We start from the raw sequence: 22,396 nt of genomic DNA, 5'->3' as shown, positions 1-22,396 counted from the left end.
AGAATGTAATTAATATTATGAATGATTTTCCAGCCATCTTGGAATGATGGCCATCATTAAAATACCTTTATTTGTTTTGGCAATGTCTGGTAGTTTAATCAAATGTTAGAAAGTTCTACATTGTGTTTGTAGATTCAAGTATTTTTTTTTTTTTTTTTTTCCCGGTGTAAAGGCCCGGTCACACTACAGCGATATTTTATCGGAATACGGTCCGATTTTTCCGATTTTAGGCCGAAGAGTGAGGTTTGTGGTAGTGAATGTAATGAATGTAGTGGAATATTCGAATACCTACTCCAAATCTGAGGGGTTCTGGAACGGACTACATTATGAAGTGACGTCACATCGAAAAACGATAAAAATCGGAAGAGAAATCGGATAGCTATCTGATAAAAGGGAACAGAGTCAATATCAAAAGTTAGGAGAGGGCTATTCCACATCGGAATGGCTCAACAAATAGCAAATCAGGTCTTTTGTCACTGTGGCTAGAAGACCCAAACGAAAAACTGGCTGTTTCGATTTCTCCGGGAAATCGGATAGTATTCCGATAAAAATCGGTATAGTGTGACCAGGCCTTAAGTTGTATAGGTTGGTTTCAAATTTCAATAAGTAGGTACTTTCTCTTCCGTGAGATTGTTTTCCTGAACTGAAAGAAACATAACATTCTTTATTGCTGAGTATTCAGTAGCATTGTGTAATGATATAAGCTGTGCGAATGCAATCATGTAATGGCATATACGCCAGTTGCAGGTGTGGTCGTATTGATATGGGAGCAATTAAAAAAAAAAAAAAAAAAAAATTGAAAACAAAGAAGTGAATAGTATTTTACTCTGAATCATGAAAACTTCTATTTTAGTATTTTGAATTGAACAATTTTGTTGCCATGGTTATGCTGATTCCATGGTGATTGAATTTATGACAAGGAAAGTAATATTTCTTTTTTTTTTTCCCTCCTTGTTTTTGGTAGTGAAAGCTAACCTGTTGCTTCAATGACCTAATGAAGTGGCCAAAATAATGAAGTGTCAAAACGTGGCAATTAATTGATGTGGCAGAAATAATCTAGTGGCAAAAAGTGGCAATTAATAGATGTGGCAGAAATAATCCAGTGGCAAAAGTGGCAATTAATTGATGTGACAGAAATAATCAAGTGGCAAAAAAGTAGGAGAAAGCTACTTCATGTTGAATGTGGTTTACTCATTTAAATCCACTTTTTATCACCATTTTTTTTAAATTCTTTTAAACTTTTTGCTCTTCCAGGTCAATGCCTACGGGTTCGGCGGAAGCTACACCAAATACTCAGATCATTATTACGAAAGGAAATTCAGCAAGCACACGTTTTACGCAAACCACGACGACAGAACCGAGCAGAAAATGTGGCACATGTTGGACGAGCAGAAGATCATAAGCTTATACAAACGAGACGAGGACAAGAGGTGATCCAAAATGCAAGAGATAAAACTGGCGGTTCTCTCAAGTCTTCCAGACCCCTGTCATTGTTTTTGTTTCACGATGATCCACAAGCTTTTCGTCATTGTTGGAGATTCTAGACACAAAGGAATATGAAGAAACCTTGCAGACAGAGCAAAGCAGTCATCATAGTTTTTAAAAAATACATTTTTTAAAGCTTGTTAGAACTAGTTTTTAATGGCCCGTTATTCAAACTGATAAAATCCTCTCAGCTTTGTGTACAATGGTCATCTCTTCTGCCTCCACATTTGCCAGAGAGGCGAGAATCATTTCTTACATTTGGATGTACATGTTTTATTACTGGTCCTGAAATCTGTTTCACAGGAACGTTTGATTACCTGACTTGCTTAATACCTCCTCAGTATTCTTTCTCTTCACCTTTAATAAGTATACTGATCCACCTGTCAGGATCTATGTGAAATAAACTGATCCATGTACGTGAATCTACATTAGTGATCTATGTGAAATAAACAGATCCACCCATAAGGATATATATGAGGTTTGCTGATCCATGTATGTGAATCTACATTAGTGATCTATGTGAAATAAAGTGATCCACTTTTAAGGATCTATCTGAGGTATGCTGATCCATGTTCATGAATGTACATTAGTGATCTATGTGAAATAAATTGATCCACCCATAATGATCTATGTGAGGTATGCTGATCCATGTTCATGAATCTACATTAGTGATCTATGTGAAATAAATTGATCCCACCCATAAGGATCTATGTGAGGTATGCTGATCCATGTACATGAATCTACATTAGTGATACTGATCCAACTACAGGGATCTATGTGAAATAAACTGATCCACCTACAAGGATCAATGTGAAGTATACTGATCAATGAACCTACCTTAGCCTAATATTTAATAAACCTTCATTTTAATTTTTTGATCATATATTTTTGATCACCTTTACAGTCCATTCAGTCCCACCTTAAGATAAATGTAGGGCCTCGCATGACCCAGAAGAGCCTCAAAATCTGCATCCCTTCGGGGTTTGCTGCCTACCCAGGCGGTAACCAGCAGAATTTGTTGACTTTGTTTACTATGATAGTTAGATATTTATTTCAATTCCGTCAAAAGACCCGGCAGATATTTTGATTGAACTTTGATATTTGACAGGTTTTGAAGGTTTTCTACATGCATAAGTGATGATGCTGCATCATGCAGTCAGTATTCTGTGTAAACGTGATGTCTTTCTATATTCCAAACAATTTTTTTGGTGTGTATATTTTCAGCATATAAGAATTAAGTTAATGAAGATACCAGTGGTGCTGTATATGCACTTATGGTTAACTGTTCTTCATTCTTTCATAGGTAGTGTAATTGGTATTAAAAATATGTATCTACACGAGACAAAAGAGGAAAGATGCTGGGGGGGGGGGGGCTGGTGTCCACTGATGTATACAACAATCATCACAGAAACCTGGTCATATGTGATAGCACACAGCATTGTATTTGTACTTGTACTCAAACTGTCTCTTTTTCTTATACTCAACCTCATGTATATGTGTATGTAATCGGGACATTTTGTGATTTAGTGTAGAGCTACCAGCGTACATTTTAGTACATGCTTTAACAGTTTATTTAAGCAGATATACCACCTACTTGAATCCAATAATAATTCCATCTTCTCATTTTTACTCGCATTGATTTGGTTGCATTTTGACCCTCCGTTAAACAGTCATGGGTATTCATTGTATTAACCTTTTGGGCGCTCAACACTCCATCGATAGAATAAAGTCGGGAGGTAAGTTTTGAGGGGGCATTGCTATAACCCACCGGTAAAATGACCGATTCTTTTTTATTTTGTAGAACTTATTCACACTTTTATTGATTGTTGGGAAGAAATTCAGACTAGAGATATATTTATCATAGATTTCTGTACTCGTTTATTATTATTATTATTATTTTAATTGTTTTTTCTGTTTGAGAAATTTATTTTCAATAATTAAAATAAATGATGGCACACGGAGGCAACAACTTCATACTTATATTATTAAAGACACCAGTATTTATGATGTTTGACTAAGTAATCATCTGATGCTATTTATGACTGTTGTTCAATAAGATAATAAACTGACTCATTTATTTGCTTTTTGCATTGTCATTCAAGTAGTAAATTATTATAGTTATCGAGCAAACTCAAAACTAACAGCGGTATGATCAAATAACTGAGTCAGTATTCATCAGGGTTGTACTAAATGTGTAAGGGTGACCAATGTAGTCTATAGTAAACTACACTCCTTATGAGACGTTTATTGGGGGGAAGGGGTGGGGAGGGGAGGGGGAGTAGGAAGAGAGGGGTGGAAAACTATACTGTAAGAGAAATGCACCTGCCCCATTGTGAAATATGTAAACATGTGAAATGTGCTTTTCTTTTTAATCGGAAAATGTAAGGTTAGTTGTGAAAATATTCAGTATCGTCCAGTCCAGTCCTATCACTGTCTGATTTGGCAACAAAGCTGTAGTATAATAAGTTTAAGGGAGGGGAGGGGGAAGGGGAGGGGGCTGTGTGGAACATTGCATGAGATTCCAGGTCCTTTATTACTTAAGATACATTACAGGCAAATTAATATTTTAAGGGAGCTCTTTCCTCAGTTGGTACAAAATCTCAAGATTTAGGCCATTTTTTGTTGTTGTCATGTTCTAGTGACACTTGCCTTACTTTTTTTTCCATATAAAGGATATCATTTTCATGATTTTAGCAAATGAAACCTCTTTGACATTGGAGTGCTACTGTTGCATATCTCACATCTAGTTTAATACCAAAGACTTTTGGAATGATATAAAATGAGGTGTCACTTTGGAATTTTTCTCTGACCAAGCATATGATATTATTGATCATCAAAAGTTTAATTTAGGTTTTTAAATTTTTATGGGGGGGGGGGTTGTTAATTGGTAAATGTTGTTTTCATCTAAAGGGATGTTTTATTTTGTCTACAAAGCTGCTTTCTTACTACTTCTTGAAAGAAAGGAAAAACCAACTTGAAAAAGAAGCCCGCCAAATTTTTGCTTTTATATTTGTTTTGCTCATTTTTGAAAATAAAACTGCATGTATAACCACAAGATGTGCTGGTTTGGTGTATACATATTCTTGTCATATTTTTTGTTTGTTTGCTAATATTTGCCTTGTGTTATTTGAAGGTGCCATATTGCAAAATGTTTATAATTTATGAAAAAGTTCAAGATGGGTTTTTACTGCATTGATGGGACAATGGACTCTTGTTTCGGTTGTTGGAACAGGGTTTATGAATTTACCACCAAGGTTCATGTTACAATCTCTCAGAATTCTCGGTCAGCTAACTGTGTCTGTCACATGACCAATGTGAACCTATTTTTTTCGATATATATATATATATTTTCTTTTTGATAGCCTTTTACATTTAAGATGTAATTCATTTCATATCCTGTATTGAGTATGACTTTAATAACCTTTCATGGGAAGTATCGGTGGCATGGACCTCACTCAAGACGAAAACCTCTGTTTACACTTGTAACATTTTATGCAAAAGAATCTCGATTCGTATTGGTATAAAATGTTGATTAGTTAGCTAAAACATGTCTGTGGTCTAATGGTAAAATGGTAGTGTAAAGGTCCAATAGAGAGACATGTGTATCTAATTTGAGTGTATTCATTCATACAAAGCAGAATATATGTACAAGTAAAGTACTGCACAGGTTGAGGCTGTAGGTTACATACAACTCAACCAACATATTATATCAGGAATAATATATCCAAGCATCGCTTAGCAAAAATGCTATGCAAAGTGGACAATATGCTGTACAATTGCAAATTATGTGTAGCTGCTTTTGTACACAGAAAGCATAGTAAGTTTATTAGTGAGCTTCCAAAAATGCATTACTTAAAGGGTGTGAAGACTCGCGCACAAAGAAACGTCTCATGCCGGTAATCTGACCTAGTTCCGAATGAGGTGCAACAGAAGTGTTAGACACCACCATCGATCCCAGAAAATACACACATAGCTTGCTATCGTCCGTATGAAGACACTAAAGTGCACAGTCAGAACATGCAACTACGGTCAATACCCGCAACACAGTGTATATAGCAGCGATGGACATCTCAGGTCTAGATAAAAGATAACAAGGTATCACGTTTCATTACTGTCTGCATTTTGTAGCGACACAAACAAAACGTCACTTGCAACGAAAGTTAACATTTTCAGATGGCCGCACACGGTTTGGGGCGAGTTTTCAATGCCTTTAAGGGTATGCATGCAAAGTTGGCAAGTACTGTCTGTTATCATCGCAGTCAATACACTAGCTGTGATATTCTGACGGCAAGCATAATCGAACCAAGTTAGTCAATAACACTAGCTATGAAAGTAGCGATGCCAACTAGAATCTCAAATCTTGGTTTTTTGAAATGTTAAGTTCAAGATTGATGTTTCGGTACACGAAATAGAAGAATTACTGCTGAATCATTTCCTGAGACTTATTTTTTATTATATTTTATTTTATTTCATTTGCCATTTTGCCCATTAAACCACTATGTGGAATTTTAAATACTTCACCGCAGAGAACAAACTGGTTAAGTAGAGTAACAGAAGTTAAATGTTTTTACTCTACTTATCCAACTCATCATTTCAATTGAAAGAGGATGTTATTAAAATGGTGAAACTATTAAAGTGTTGTCTCTTTATTAATTCTACTAGCTTCATGAGATGGATACCCATCACAGGGTTGTTTATTGACATATTTGGCTCTCCATATCAGCCTCTGGTTACTTTTCTATGCACTGCACCTTGCAGGTGCTCGGCCACGAGAAAAAAGGAAACAAAACAAAAACTGTTTACACACTGATGGCAGCTGTAACTTAAGCCAATGGTACCTATGGTGTGCTTTGGCATGTTGGGTTCAATGTTTAGTTTAATGTTTAACTTGAAGGGTCCTAAATCTTTTGGCTTGTTAAGTTTGGTAATGATTTATCTTTCAATAATTGCCAGTATAGCCTGCTTTATTTCAATTGTTATAAAAAAAAACTATTATTCAATAAATACTTCAGTTACAATTTTTTCATTCAAGACTTGCATTATATTGTATTTCTATAATCAACCTGGGCATGCAGGCAGCCAATGTCCTCCCCTTCTCTTCCCCGCCCCCTTCCCCCAGTCTCTTCCTTCCGATTCCTGTTTCTGATGCTTTCATCATTTTTGGTATTATTATTAAAAGCCATTGATAGGTCTTGAATTAACACAATCAACCTCCAGTATTTTTGAGCAACGTTCTCAACATGGTGTATGAGAAAGCATTGTTGTTCAATATATGGTATAATCATCTTGTGGCTAGCCTAATCAGTTAGTGTGGTCACGTCCTGCTTCAGCACAATTTTTATAAGCAAGTTAGGCTTAGATGTATATTTGAAAAACAGCAAGTTCTCTCCCAGCTGCCCATTCAGTTGTGGCATTAATTCAACATGATAGCAGATAGTTTATATTGAAACAGATTTGATATCGAAGAAAAAATCGACAGAAAATATAACTGGAAGAACGGTCGCTTGAAGGAGACTTCACAACATTGTTAAACAAAACCAATGTTGAATGTGTTGACCATTTGTCAGTTTGCTAACTTCAAGCCGCTGATACAGTACCGATTGTAAACATGGCAAGCGAAGATGCCGACAGAGAAATGGAAAATTCAAACAGTGAAAGTGAACACGACAGTGACGAGGATTTGGCTGTCTTAGAATTAATTGATGCTTCTTCCTCCGATGATGATGATGAAGAGGATGACAAAGAAGATGTTGTCAGAAGACAACCAGACCGAAGAAATCGAGCAGTTCCCGAAAGTGACCGTGCCACTAGCAGTAGCAGTTCACGAGTCGATAGGCCTCTGTCTGCACTTGTGGTATAGACTTGCATTAGTGCATTGTCCTACATGTTATTGTTAACTGCGTATAGTATTATTAATGTAGCCTAGGATAGTTAAGGCTTAACCGTACTGCTGTTGACCTCACACTAAAGACCTAGCCTAAGCTAAAGTTAAACCTAAGGTTAAGTTAACCAAACGTTTACTACATTAATCATGTCATAGTCACATCCTAACAACAGAAGATGGCCAATTGTGGCCCAACTAGGCTATGCCTCAGTCTAAAGAAAGTTGAGGGGAAACATTTTAGGCAGTGGATATATAGCCGTCAGACGGTTCCTGATTCCAGTTTACTATTTTGCCGTCACTTCAAAACAAAACAAAAACAACCACAAAAAAAAAGAATGTAAAAAAAATGAAAAAGAAAAAAAAAATGAAAAGTCCGCAAGATTGATAACTGCGCATGGAAGTGACGGCTAAATAGTAAACTGGAATCGGGAACCAGGAACCGTCTGACGGCTATACATCCACTTTGTTATGTAACTTAAACTAGCCCCCTACAGGAAATTGAACAGTTCTCATATCTGTTTCCCCATAGCATAGAGTAAGATGGCATCCAATGTTCATGAGGGAAATACTAACTTCTAGATAAGGGAATTTTGTGACCAAAACATCAGGAGAATAATGAGGTAGAATTGAGTGCTCTGCAAAATCCAACCAGACTATTTGCTAAACTTGATAAAGAGATACAAACAGTAAAAGAGAAATGCTTTTTAGTTTTACATGTTACCTTTGCAGTTCAGTTTAAAGAGGGACATCAAACCCCTATCAAGGACTTATGAAATACAGCTAAACAGTAAACACTGAAACCGCAAATTCTCAATCATTTCATAAACTTATTTCCTGAAAAACAAAGTGGATATTTCTCCACATTACTAATGGAAGTAAAACTTAGTAGCCTATGCACAGCCACATCCTGATAGTAATTTAGAAACAAAAGTAAGAAATAACATTTTTCTGGGAGAAAAACACATGTGTATAAAATTGCCTTTCACAGCATGGACTGTAAGTTGTAAAACTGAGAGAATTGGTAATTCTGTCGTAATGGCTGTGAGAAGCAGAAAATAAAAAAGAAAAAGGAAAAATTGTAACTTGACTACAGGTATACAATTGCTTTGCAGCCAGTTTGATGATAAATTGCAACATAACATTGACTTCAATGAGAAGGACGTGAAATTTGAAGGCTATATCTCTCCAAGTCCATGTCATGAATATGATTTTCATATTAATTTTAGGTCATAATGTATCATTTATTTTCTCTACAATACAATAGGAAGAAGATGTCAAAGTAAAGCGGTATCCTAATAAAACTGGGACCTTTGTCACAGGCATTGATGTCCTATCGAAGGTATGTACAAAGGCAGCTAATCTTGTAAACAAAGGTGACACCATAGCTTTTTGCAAAATGATTTGTAAATAATATACTGAAAGCATTGTAAATTCCATACTTTAGAAGGTATGCACTGAAAGCATTCTAAATTCCATACTTTAGAAGTTATGCGTTGAAAAGCATTATAAATTCCATACTTTAGAAGTTCTGCGCTGAGAAGCATTATAAATTTCCTAATTTTCAAAATTCTGTACTGAAAACATTTCTAATTCCAAAATTTTGCAGACCTATTTGTACCTTAATCTCATAAGTGATGGACTAGATGAAGACATATGAGTGCTTAGTTCATTATATAATTGAACCAGTTGGATCAAATTTGTAGGTCTGGTTGCCAAGATTAAGACTACTATCGTAATTATTGTACGGTATGCCACGGTACAATAATAAGTCGTTCATTTCTGATTATTTACTCTCCCTCCAACATATTTTGCTCACATGTCTTTCTGCAGGAAGCCAGAGAGAAGAGAAGCAAAAGAGCAGACAGATTTGGTTTGTCGAAACAGGAACGAAAGAGCAGCCCTGATGGTGGTATAGAGGACATTGCTGGGGTCACGCTAGCTCCAGGATCCAAAATAGGTATCTGAGATTTTCAAGTTTCAATATATACTGTGCAGAAAGAGAAGTGGAACTGGAGATACATTGCCAAATATTCTACCAGATTTTTCACTTGGTCATAGACACACACTGTTATGACTGTTAAATGTCACTTATGAAATCTCATTCAATGTAGTGACATGCTGGTGAAAATGTTGTCAGCATAATGGCTGCTATAAGCAATAACCATCTCTCATCATTGTAGCTAAAAGCAGTGTGCACTCTCCGTTCAAGGAGCATTGCAAGCATTTATAGCTAAGCACGGCAGGCAACTAACATGGATGTACTATACATATCATGTACATGGGTAGCCGAGTCGATTGAAATTTATCAAACAGTAATGAATCAACATTTTCCAAGTATGTTTTTCTCAAACTTGCCCATATGTTATCTCAAGCAGCTTGCTACTTCATTTAATAGTCATAGAAAGTATCGTATGAAACCATGAACTCTTATTTTGGAATTATGACCAGCTGTGTTTGTCACCAGTTTTTCCTTCCAAAATGTTAGTCATATCCCAGATCCCTCCCTCTTCCCCCCCCCCCCTTTTGTAGTTAAAAAAACAAAACTAGTACTACAATCAGAACAATAATAGAGAAGTTGAAATGTTTGACATCTTCAGGTAAACACAATGTCATTTATTGGTATTTGCATTTCCTTATTATATTACTTAACATTTCCTGCTTAAAAAATTTTCCAACCAAGAGATTTTAGAAATGAATTCTATATATGTTCGTTCAATTATCCTCCGTAGATGGAAGTCCTATACGACTTGAAGCCATCCACCTAAGAGGAGTCGATGATATGAGCACTAAGGATATCTTTAACTACTTCAGGGATTATATGCCATCCTCTATAGAATGGGTTGATGATTCTTCATGTGAGTAGTACTGAAGATAAGTTAATTGGGTAAATACTAGGATCATCAAATTAACATTTATAATACACTTCCCTGTCTCCTCACAACAACCGTGCTCTCAATTAGTTGCTCCAGACACGTTTTGTGTTGTAGAATGAGTCTGTCGACAAGAAAGGACAATGCTGAAAGTACCAATTGCCCGCTAGATAGCTGGTAGAACGATAGTGCAGTCGTTGTGTGGAGACAGGTATACCGCAGGCGGGTTAATTTTGGTCGTTGGTGACCAACCCAGGTAAGTTTCTTGAAATTCCGAAGAACTGCCCTCTGTTCATGTTAATGGCTACCTACTGTACGTTGACGATACACGCCGCATCATTAATACATTTCATTCTCACATCTATGTGGTTGGTACAACTTCACGGGTGATGTACTCCATTTTAGTAGAGGACAAATGTTAAGAACTATTTTAGACATTTTTGTGTATTACTACCCTAGCTTAATGGAATAGATTGATATTTATTTCTGAAAATATATTAATTGATAATTGCAATCACCAGTGTTTGTACCTCGTCGTAATTAGGTTCATCGATAATAACGACATAGTTTTCATGATTTATTACTGCGTTAGGAAATGTAACATACGTTAATATACAGCAGTGTTTCTTAATCTTTGTTCACTACTTAAACAATGTTTGCGCCCCCTTTACCACCCGTGGACTAGGTAAGGGGTCCTGGAGCTTACCTCTACCAGGAAATTTATTGTTCATGTCGATAGCTTGGCAACCCCAGAGTAAAATTGTCATCCTGCTGTAGAATTGATCCATGACTCTTCAAACAATAACAAGCGAGGGGGTGATGGTGCAAGCAGAGAATTTGACGGGACATGTCAATATCGTTTTTGGAGATCTCTACTGAAACCTTCATTTTCAATGGACAGAAGGAGTGACCTCACCCCTCATATATATCAGATAAAACTTGTCTATAAAATGCCTTTTACTTATTGTGTGTCATAAAAAGTTAGTGCAGTTTTATGGGGACATTCCCCTCTCTCTCTTTGTTTGTCTCACTGGCCATCCTGCCACATCCTACCTATGAAAATAATTATGACTTTTTATGTAGGCTACAAAATGTTCAATCTTGTGTTAGGGCCTCATAAAATGGAGATTTAATTAGATTACGGACGTCCATTTCCTGTACAAGGTGGATTTTTGCTACAGCCAGGATGTTAAAACTGGACCGAGCCGAGGGAAGTTTCACATCTTGTACCCTAACTTGACAGCTGGGGCTAATTTAGGTCGACAAGTGATGAATCTCATCACCACGGCGACCTGTCTTGAGGTCAATAACCGTGTGCACAGATGTTAGAAACAGCTCTAACGATTCATAGTTGGAAGTCTTTTTCATTGGTTTAGGGCAGTAAGGTCATTCCAGGACTGGACTGATTGTAATTATGCACTGTTTATACAATATATTTGAGTTTGGTGTACCAGGACATGAAAAATTTACTAAACCTTTGTGGTATTTATGCAAAATCATTTTGCCATTCCAATAGAAAACATTCCCTGTGTAGAAAAAATTCTGGTCCTACTTCAATAATTTTTTTTTACAAAAGTCAAATATTAAAGAAAATCAACCCTTAAAACTTTCAAAATGGTTGGGAGTGACGATGAATAAGTTTGTTACGAATTCAAATGTACTGTTTAATAAAGGTGAAAGTCCCTTTCATATGTCAAGAAGAACACTTCGCTTTTGTTCAAACCCATATATACCATTCGTATAGTCACAGCAGGGCCTACTTCACAACCCGTTCTTTAAGTCCAGATCACTTCTCATATACACATACCCAGTTTCCAAATTTCAATTACCCTCCGGCCGCTTCAATTAATATTTGAAGTCGTCTGAAGGTGATTATCTTCTTTCATCTTTATTGGTTCAATAAAGCCAGGAACTTCATTCCCTTCCAAAGGAAGTATTAATTTTCTCTCTGGTGGATCTCAATAAAATGACTGGCTTTGACCTCAAAACATGTCCGTCATCTATCTGGCAATTTTTAAAGACTTAAAAAAAAAGGCTCGAGTGTGTCACACGGTGGTCGATCGTCATCATGATCGCGTTACACTTTGATCAAAATTTGGATTCTTGGATGAATTATCCGACTAGCTTAGTTTCCCGAGAGCAACCCTCTTGGAATCGGTTTTACCCTTCTTATAAAAGTAAGTGAGTATTTTAAGAGTTATCATGACAGTGGTAATTAAAGCGATCATGGCATTTTGGCAAAATATTAGTCACATTTGCTGTTTGATATTCTTAACTGAGTTAAGGTACATTCTCACTATCTAATTTAGTTTTCTAGGTATGCCCCTTTGAAGTTGTTCAGATGTCTGGAATGTTCCTTTTTATGAATGGTATATTGTGCAGAAAGTATACATTATTTTTTATTTTATTTTTTTTTCTCTTTTTGGTTGGGATGGGGGTGGTGGGTGGTTGGGGTGTAACAGATGTTTGTCATGATAACTTGTACATGCTAACATGTCTCCTGTCTAGAGTTTGCTTACCATACAAGTGTAGACCATGTTTAAAATGAAGTGATTATATTATCACATGACCATTGTTTATGTAAGACAGCTATGAGGGTACAGATTACAGGTAAGAGACCCTAGTCTAGTTGCATTGTGGTACATGTTGCGGTTTAAACTGGATGCGGACAATAGCACTTGTGACCAGAGAGTTAATTTGTCATCTGCGGCCTCTAGATTGACAACAGCATCATCACTTTATGGTGTATACTGTATATGGTATGTAAATATATAAGCTATATGTAAATATATGTATGTTTATATATATATATTTATATAACTACGATACACGAAACTACAATACATGAAATTGTCAGCTGAATCGCATAACTTCTTCCCACTCAAGCCTTCGTTATCGTGCCAACAATCTTTGGAACTTATAACCCAAGGCAATAAGTGACAGGCCCAGCTTAAGATCTTTTAGACCCCTTTACTAAAATGTTATCTTTCAAGCAGGTACAGTACTAACTCTTGACTAGTGATTGTCTGCCCTTAGTCTTTTACTACTTTGAAATGCTCCAATTTCTTTCATTTATTGCATGGACACAGGTGTTCAGCTGTACTGGATTGGGAGGGGGGATGTTATTGTCTTTGTTATAGTCTTTGACCTTTTTGTATGTAATTGTGTATTTTGCTTTATAGTACTTTTCATTGGTCTCTTTCTCTGTATTTTAGGGAGCGAAGCACCCCGTCAAGCCCGCAAGGGTTTATTGTTCCTCTTCCTTCACTTCATGTATTATTCACTTCTACTATTCACGAACTACTATGTTATTTTTTATTTGTAAACATATAAATGCATGTTGTGAAAACAAAATCAATGAAATGAAATATACTTTTTCTTCTTTCGAACTTCTGTCCCACCTTTTAATCAAAATTTTAGTGACCCTTAAAACACTTTGTACCATACTGGGGATTAATCAATTAGCGTTTAATCTCCTCTTTTAATGAGGATGTGTCTTTGTATTTATTGATTAGGTAATGTGGTTTGGCTGGATCATCAATCAACAGCGAGGGCACTGGCTGGTATGAGTTCATCCCAGCCGAGGCAGGAGGAGGACACCCAAGAGGAGCAGACCACCAAATCATCATCATCTCAGAGACCACCTCCTGGGTCGGATGAAGAACCAATGGAAGAAGGTAACATGAGCTGAAGGGCTCTAATTAATAATTTGGTACCCCTACTACATGCCCTACTGCCCTTAGTAGATAGCATCTGGTACCAATGGCAACAACTGCTATGTGCCTTTAGTCAAGAGTGTAGCAGTTTTAAGGCTGTGTGAACTTTGTCGTATGTAAGATACTTTGGTTCCCTGTGTGCCAACTATGCAATACCTTTTCACTTGCGTAGCATATTGCCCATTTTGCGTAGCATTCTGGGATGCCGGGTAAACTATGCCCTGTTACAGAAAGTATCAAAAAGCAAACTTTTTCAGATAATTTGAATGAGAGGCATTGTCAAGAAAAGTAGCTATCTTAAACTATTCCTCTTCACATTTCATGTAGAATTTGGTTTTTATCCCCCGTTTTATTTTATTTTATTTTATCAGATGATGAAGACCAAATCCTTGATTTGATAAGTAACAAAGAAACGGGAGAGAAAGAGCGAATTCCAAAGAGCCCTCTATCATCCTCTTTGCTTGTAGATACCTTAAATACCGATTCTATGCAGTCGAGACCAGGTAAAGCAGCAGTAGTATATGGACTCGCTATATATAGTAGTATATGGACAGTAGTATATGGACTCGCTATATTTAGTATATGGACAGTAGTATATGGACTCCCTATATATAGTAGTATATGGACAGTAGTATATGGACTCGCTATATTTAGTATATGGACAGTAGTATATGGACTCCCTATATATAGTAGTATATGGACAGTAGTATATGGACTCGCTATATATAGTAGTATATGGACAGTAGTATATGGACTCGCTATATATAGTAGTATATGGACAGTAGTATATGGACTCGCTATATTTAGTATATGAACAGTAGTATATTGACTCGCTATATATAGTAGTATATGGACAGTAGTATTTGGACTCGCTATATATAGTAGTATATGGACAGTAGTATGGACTCGCTATATATAGTAGTATATGGACAGTAGTATATGGACTCGCTATATATAGTAGTATATGGACAGTAGTATATGGACTCGCTATATTTAGTATATGGACAGTAGTATATGGACTCGCTATATATAGTAGTATATGGACAGTAGTATATGGACTCGCTATATATAGTAGTATATGGACAGTAGTATATGGACTCGCTATATATAGTAGTATATGGACAGTAGTATATGGACTCGCTATATTTAGTAGTATATGGACAGTAGTATATGGACTCCCTATATATAGTAGTATATGGACAGTAGTATATGGACTCGCTATACATAGTAGTATATGGACAGTAGTATATGGACTCGCTATACATAGTAGTATATGGACAGTAGTATATGGACTCGCTATATATAGTAGTATATGGACAGTAGTATATGGACTCCCTATATATAGTAGTATATGGACAGTAGTATATGGACTCGCTATATATAGTAGTATATGGACAGTAGTATATGGACTCGCTATATATAGTAGTATATGGACAGTAGTATATGGACTCGCTATATATAGTAGTATATGGACAGTAGTATATGGACTCCCTATATTTAGTAGTATATGAACAGTAGTATATGGACTCCCTATATATAGTAGTATATGGACAGTAGTATATGGACTCGCTATATATAGTAGTATATGGACAGTAGTATATGGACTCCCTATATATAGTAGTATATGAACAGTAGTATATGGACTCCCTATATATAGTAGTATATGGACAGTAGTATATGGAGTCCCTATATATAGTAGTATATGGACAGTAGTATATGGACTCCCTATATATAGTAGTATATGGACAGTAGTATATGGACTCCCTATATATAGTAGTATATGGACAGTAGTATATGGACTCGCTATATATAGTAGTATATGGACAGTAGTATATGGACTCCCTATATATAGTAGTATATGAACAGTACATGGACTCCCTATATATAGTAGTATATGGACAGTAGTATATGGACTCGCTATATATAGTAGTATATGGACGGTAGTATATGGACTCATGATATTTTTGTTTCATGATATTTTGGTATTAATGTTATTCTTATATTAATCACCAACCATTTTGGTTATAATTTGCTATGTAAGGATTGCAGATTGCAGTCCTGGCTAGATTATCATGTTGTGTCCTTGGGCAAGGCAATTGCTCCTCTGCAGCCAGGTTTATGACTGTGTTCATATGATTTAAACTTGTAAAGATAGTTCTGCTGTGTGCTTGATTGTAGCAGCACCCTGGGAATGCATAATGGTTTCCATACTGTGTGCCCTTGGGAGTGGCTGTTTGAATTGCGCACACTTGGGTGTAATAATAATAATAATCAGGCAGTTATTTTTACAACGATTAAGCAACCAGGAAATGTTTGGGAAGCCTGGAAGGGCTTATGGATTTCAACTTTCATGTCAGGTGGCTTCCAACTCAACAGTTTTAACTCCCATTTTGGAATCATTTCAATTTAGAAAGTCATTTCAGATGGGGAATGTGTAGATTGCTCTTGGATGAAAAACCCACCTTACTATCACCCGGCCAGGTATCGAACCCCGAACCTCCCAATTGCTAAGCCTCATTTGCTTCAAATGCCACCGCCTTTATCTACTCAGGCACAGCACCGGTATAACATTTGTGTTACAAGCTACCAGTGATTTGTGGTTAATGGCTTGGTGTATCAGACTATAAGCCTTCAACTTTAGCTTTACTGCTGATATCCTATATTAGTACAATTCATTGGCATGTCTAAACCAAATATATTTCAAAATAATGAAGAATAAACCCTTGACCATATTGAATTTGCTCTTTGACTACATTTAATACTAGCATTGGTTTAAGATATCAGCATGCACTTAACCACTGCCATCCAGGAAGCATGTTTCTTTCATTGAGATATTTTATTCGTCCAACTTGGCCTGCATCAATATCTAGTTTATTAATAATTATGTTTAGTGGTGGGAGGAGAGGGGGGTGGGGGGGTAACATCTCAACAAAATATTATATCATTACGTTTCATGACATTCCTTTGAATAATTTCTGATTATGTTTGTTTTAAAAGTAAAACTGAAGTAAGAATATATTTTTCTCATGGTTTATTAAATTTTAAGATTCTGAAATGTCTGAGCAAGCCATGGAATGTCTAGAGATGGTGGAGGCGGACATGAGACCGGTGGAGATCAAATCTAAGGACATCTTGAGAATCGGTAAAGCACACCCAAAAGCAGATGAACTCATCATGAGATATGCATCCATGGGTGAGTTTAGCAGCCTGTTAGAAAAAAGATCTCTCACTCGTCAGACTAACATTATGATGACCAGGACACCGACTGACCATTGGAACGACCATATATATCAAGTGGCAAAGGTTGGATTGGCCAGCATGGTGACCTCAAGAAATACAGGCTCCGTGTTGAACCACCTAAGCCATTAAGTTATAAGGTGATGGATTCATCCAGATGGGTATTTCCCAATCACTGTCCTTTTTTTAATTTTTTAATTTATTTTTTTATTATTTATTTTTACATATTTTTTATATGTTTTTAATATTTTTTTAATATTTTTACATATTTTTTCATACGTGTTTATTTTCCTTAGATGACAGGAAGCAGAAAGGTGCCTACAAACACAGCCAGTATTACCTCAAATACGGAAACCCAAACTTTGGCGGCTACAAGGGACTGGTCAGCTTGTCCAAGTAAGTCACCAAACCGAAATGGCTGGGATGGGCAAAAATGATGAAAATGGACCCAAGTTTGTAGATCTCGTATGAGGAGTAGGTCTGTCAAGAGGGGTTGTGGGTGGGTAGGTTGGGGGGGAGGGAGGTCAGCCCTGGGGGTCAATAAGTGTCAAAATTGTGAGATATTGAGGGGACCCATAAAAGGATGGGATAAAGATGGTGTATTCTCATTGTCATAACATACTTTAAGGGAACACGAATAAAGTAGAAAGGGGGGCTTGGAGATGTAATTGTCTCTTGGGAACCACCTGATTCTCTTACAAAACTCTTGTCATTTCATCATTGTTGCATATTCTGTTTTGATTGAAACATGAAAATTTTCTTACCTGTGTCTATAATGTTTGTTGTTTACACAGAGACCTGTGTTGTAGTTAATTGATTCATCTTCCTCTCAAGTGCATCAGGGGTGGGGGGAGTGGGGAAGTGATGTGGGGGGGCAAATAACAGTTTTAAGAGATTACCCGTAACAGAATCAATGCATTCATCCTTCCTACATCCTTGCAACCACTATTCTTTACTTTTTATTGGAATAACAAGAAAGTCATTACAGAGAATACCATCCAGTCAAATGCAGTCAGACCGTAAAAACCAAAAGGCATTATTTTACTACTATCATGTTTACGTCACCTTTTGAAAAATTCATTTATCTTTTCAGACGTCAGCAGTACAGAGATGGTAAATACCAGCCAGCGACTTCCGACAGACGCAAAAGGAGGCATGGACACCAGGAGGATTGGGAGGCAGAAGAAGAGGAGAGCCTCCATCCCAGGAAGAGGAAACCAGATGAAGCCGAATCAAGTACGTTGAGTCGGGGACAAAGTTTTGTGACCTTTCGCTCTTTGCATCTTGACTATTAAACCAAATGCCAAAGGTTGACTTGAACACAGGCCTGATGAGAGAGAGAGAGAGAGGGGGCAAGGGAGGAGAGGGGAGGAGAGGGGAAGGGAGGGGAGGGGAGGGGGTGGCAGAGGGAACTCCAGCACTGGGGCTTGGTGTCAATGATGGGGTCAGAGGGAATATGGGATAAAAAATAATGTATTTCTCTTTGTTGTACTGTGCTTCTTTAAAAAGTGATATCATTTTCCCCAAGACCTGACCAAATGCCAAAGGTTGACTTGAACACAGGCCTGATGAGAGAGAGAGAGAGAGGGGGCAAGGGAGGAGAGGGGAGGGGAAGGGAGGGGAGGGGAGGGGGTGGCAGAGGGAACTCCAGCACTGGGGCTTGGTGTCAATGATGGGGTCAGAGGGAATATGGGATAAAGAATAATGTATTTCTCTTTGTTGTACTGTGCGTCTTTAGAAAGTGATATCATTTTCCCCAAGACCTGACCAAATGCCAAAGGTTGACTTGAACACAGGCCTGATGAGAGAGAGAGAGGGGGCAAGGGAGGAGAGGGGAGGGGAAGGGAGGGGAGGGGAGGGGGTGGCAGAGGGAACTCCAGCACTGGGGCTTGGTGTCAATGATGGGGTCAGAGGGAATATGGGATAAAAAATAATGTATTTCTCTTTGTTGTACTGTGCTTCTTTAAAAAGTGATATCATTTTCCCCAAGACCTGACCTGGCCCGCGACGCAACTGCTCGAACATTTATATATTTTTTAGAAACGATACATTTTCAATTCTTTTACATATTGCCAAAGGACCAACCACTGACTTGAGAGAACGTCTAAAGAAAGGAACCGCCAAGAGGCACTCGTCGGGAAGCGAAGGAGAAGAGGAGGAGGATGGGGAGAAGAGAGGCAAGGAGGACGCCGTGGATGAAGAGGCAGAGAATCTGGATGCGGAACTGAAGCATGCGATGGGCAACGTCTCCCCGAAACGGAAAATGCAAATGTACGCTGATGAGGTGGAAGCTGAATTAAAGAAATTTAGGTTGGTTTTTGTTGTTTTTCCCTTTCTATAATGGTTCACCAGTTAAGCTTTAAAAAAAAAAAGTGCCCTGCAGTATCAATCTCAAAAATTCAAAGTCTTAAAAATGACATTTTGACCAATTTGGTTGTGGGTATATTTCTTTCGAGAAAACAAGTTGCTGTGGCCTGGGAGAGGAGTCTTCAGTTGAGGAGTTCTCCCAACCCAACCTCTTGTTGGAAAAGAAATGTATTTGGAAGATTTCCAACATGAAGTTTGGTGTTGAAAAGCAATATGCATTGTCGGATCAGAATGGTAGATAGAATGTTGCCTTGAACAATCTGCATTTCTGCGCTCAAGTTGGAGTAGCTAGATGGCAGAATCATCGCTGCTTTTATTACCATAAAATCTGGAAATGTTTTGCAATATTGGACGTCCACCTGGACACTCACCTCAGATAGCAAGAGGAAGACATATCTGGGTGATCGGGATGTATGGTAAACCTAGACCAATCAGTTTCTTAATTACACAAATATTGTAATTACATCTCTCTTTATGAGTCATGTATTGTTATTAGTAGTTCATGGTGATGGCTCACTTTATTTAAAAGGAAAAATTAAAAACCCACATTACCTCCAGTCTTCAAAGTTGACTCAATGTTGAAATCTTTTCTTGAAATCTGGAATATTTTTTCCCCCGTTGTCATAGGGAGGAGGTGGGACACCAGGAGCCCCTGTACAAGGTGAGAGACGCTAGGGAGGGCCTCAAGAATCGGTTATCCGTCCGGGATCGGTTGGGGCATATACGGGGAGCTCCGACCCCCGCCTCCTCGCTGGAGAATCTCAAAATCATTGTGGACACGCAGGACGACATTTCCGAGAAGTCTTCGTCGGAGGAAGAAGAGGAGGAGGAGGAGGAGGAAGGAGAGAAGAGTTCAAAGGTCAAGGGTGCCCTCCATCAGGACGACGATCTGAGAGCTTGGCTGCACAACCGTGAGACCAGCCGCAAACTGCTGGAAAATTTACCGTCATTGAAAATTGAAGTCCAGGATGACACATAGATGTAGAGACGAGGTGTGACCGATGGGTAGAAGAAGCATTATCATTCATGGAAACTTATGGAGAGGATCCTGGTGGTTAATGTTGTGCAAATGGAATGGCATACAGTATGTGTGTAGAGGGAGAGAGTGAGAGTTTCTGTTATGGAAACCTGGGAGAGTTGCAGACTTTTTTATCCGTGCCAAAACCTTTGAATATGTTTTTAAAAAAATGTTTGGACAAGCATTCTATGTCGTTTGCTTGTATACATCCCACTGACCTCTAGAATAAATCATAATGCTTTACAAAGGGCAAATCAAGTTTTTAACAGAATTTTTTTGTGAAAAATGGGACCGTCCTTCCAGGTTAATTCCCTAACTTGTGTACTGTTAATGAAAAAAAAATGTTTTTAAATTGGCATTAATTGGCAGTGTGATGCGTGGCAGATTCATCCATTACAAAACGTTGCAATCTCTTGTCAAGCTTACATAATTATTAGACTTACAGCATCACTGGTTGAAGACATATAATAATCTTATCTTCAGACAATGGCAAGTGTCAGATTTCTTTCGCCTCCGGCGAGAAATCACAACTGATTAATAGTCAAATATACAGCAGGTCTATCATATCTATTACAGCATTTTACAAACCTTAGGTTGACCACGAGCAGTAAATCTAAGTCTATAAGTTTCTTAATATGTTTGAACAATCTCCTTCTAGCAGTAGAAAAAGAGTTCTGAAAAGAAAACGTTACCACAAGGCCATCCGGGTTTGGATCGACTGCGGCACCTTTGTGGCGTTGTCCTCATAGATTTGTTAAAGAGTTATGAGAAAAACTAGTTTGATTAGGGGTAGGTGTAAGAGCTGAAGGCAATAGTAGCTGTAACCGACCATGAAACAGTTTGTAATTCGTAACTAACTGATGGTATTGCTGTATCAATGGTACAAACCAATACTAAGATTACAGGCTGCGAGGCACATAGCTTCAATGAATCAATAAATGTGTTTGTCTACAACTTTCATAACTCCCTGTTCATGTATAGCTTTAGAAGGAGGGTGACCTAGTAGTACCCTAAGATTGTCGTAAGCTTATCAGTCAGGAAGGGAATGGGGTAATTTTAATGTGACATGCTTCAAACCCCTTTCCCCTGCAAACACCATCCCCCCCCCCTTCCCCCTAGTTATACTTCTTTCAGGTTAAACTTAACACAATTTTCAAAACAGTGTGGCACCTTGAATACCATATAGCTAGTATTAATCGCAGTTAGTAATTGGTATCTGTGAGGGTATTTGTCCTTTGTTCCTGAGTGTCTGAGTAGCTCATAGCACTCTTTTTGGTGTGTTTAACCGTCTCTTACTCAAGACACGAAAGCAAACATTATTATTGATCTATGAGATGGAGATAACTTCCCCAAACATCATAGATAAACATTCTTATTTCCATTGGAAGATATTACAGATTGTTTCTAACTTCTTCACTTTGAAAGGCTGGAGACTTGATCCAGTCTACAATTGACATCATCAAACCACACATGCTTCAATTTTGTATGTTTTTTTTTTATCATTATTACTTTTTGGGGGGCATTGTTAATTTTCAATAATAGAAATGGGTTTTTGCAAATGCTGAATCTAAAAATATTGAAGGTGGTTGAAACGTGACGTAATGATGCCAGTGGTTTTCATGGTCCAAGCAGCTAACATTCCACCTTGAAAACAATAAAGAAAGAAAAACACAAAGGGAATGTAAACAATGCCAGATAATGAACCTTTGTTAGCAGGTGTGGATATGTACCATGTGGATATGTACCATATTGGTATTACAGATGCAGGTAACCTGTGGTGCAGGAGTAATACACGTCCGCTGTGTGGGCAAAGTGGCAC

The 22,396-nt window shown here is 37.6% G+C and overlaps 2 protein-coding genes across 4 annotated transcripts in view; both read left to right on the top strand.

Annotated features, from left to right (window-relative positions):
• The window catches only part of LOC139980801 (alpha-N-acetylgalactosaminide alpha-2,6-sialyltransferase 2-like), a 31,230-nt gene extending 24,714 nt beyond the window's left edge, over window positions 1-6,516 (top strand). For all 3 annotated transcript variants that reach the window (XM_071992740.1, XM_071992741.1, XM_071992742.1), the window contains exon 10: window positions 1,255-6,516. In XM_071992740.1, coding sequence (XP_071848841.1) covers window positions 1,255-1,434 — 180 coding nt within the window. In that variant the 3' untranslated portion in view covers window positions 1,435-6,516. The remainder of the gene's footprint in view (window positions 1-1,254) is intronic.
• Window positions 6,517-7,064: 548 nt separating this feature from the next.
• On the top strand, window positions 7,065-20,807 carry LOC139980794 (uncharacterized). The gene is made up of 11 exons (XM_071992730.1): window positions 7,065-7,339; window positions 8,634-8,708; window positions 9,200-9,326; window positions 10,099-10,224; window positions 13,755-13,916; window positions 14,327-14,458; window positions 17,002-17,148; window positions 17,489-17,588; window positions 18,286-18,428; window positions 19,271-19,502; window positions 20,187-20,807. The coding sequence occupies exons 1-11, from the start codon at window positions 7,094-7,096 to the stop codon at window positions 20,536-20,538; spliced, it is 1,842 nt and encodes a 613-aa protein (XP_071848831.1). The 5' UTR covers window positions 7,065-7,093; the 3' UTR covers window positions 20,539-20,807.
• Window positions 20,808-22,396: the final 1,589 nt, after the last annotated feature.

The sequence above is a fragment of the Apostichopus japonicus genome, chromosome 15 (assembly GCF_037975245.1).
Source record: "Apostichopus japonicus isolate 1M-3 chromosome 15, ASM3797524v1, whole genome shotgun sequence".
Taxonomy (NCBI): domain Eukaryota; kingdom Metazoa; phylum Echinodermata; class Holothuroidea; order Aspidochirotida; family Stichopodidae; genus Apostichopus; species Apostichopus japonicus.
This window is presented reverse-complemented; position numbering and strand designations above follow the sequence as displayed.

Bases quoted from the DNA above. Each gene is read 5' to 3' on its own strand.
- LOC139980794 (XM_071992730.1), top strand. From the start codon at position 7,094: ATGGCAAGCGAAGATGCCGACAGAGAAATGGAAAATTCAAACAGTGAA. The intron at 9,327-10,098 runs GTATCTGAGATT...TATCCTCCGTAG, and splicing joins AGCTCCAGGATCCAAAATAG to ATGGAAGTCCTATACGACTT. The intron at 14,459-17,001 runs GTAAAGCAGCAG...TTAAATTTTAAG, and splicing joins TTCTATGCAGTCGAGACCAG to ATTCTGAAATGTCTGAGCAA.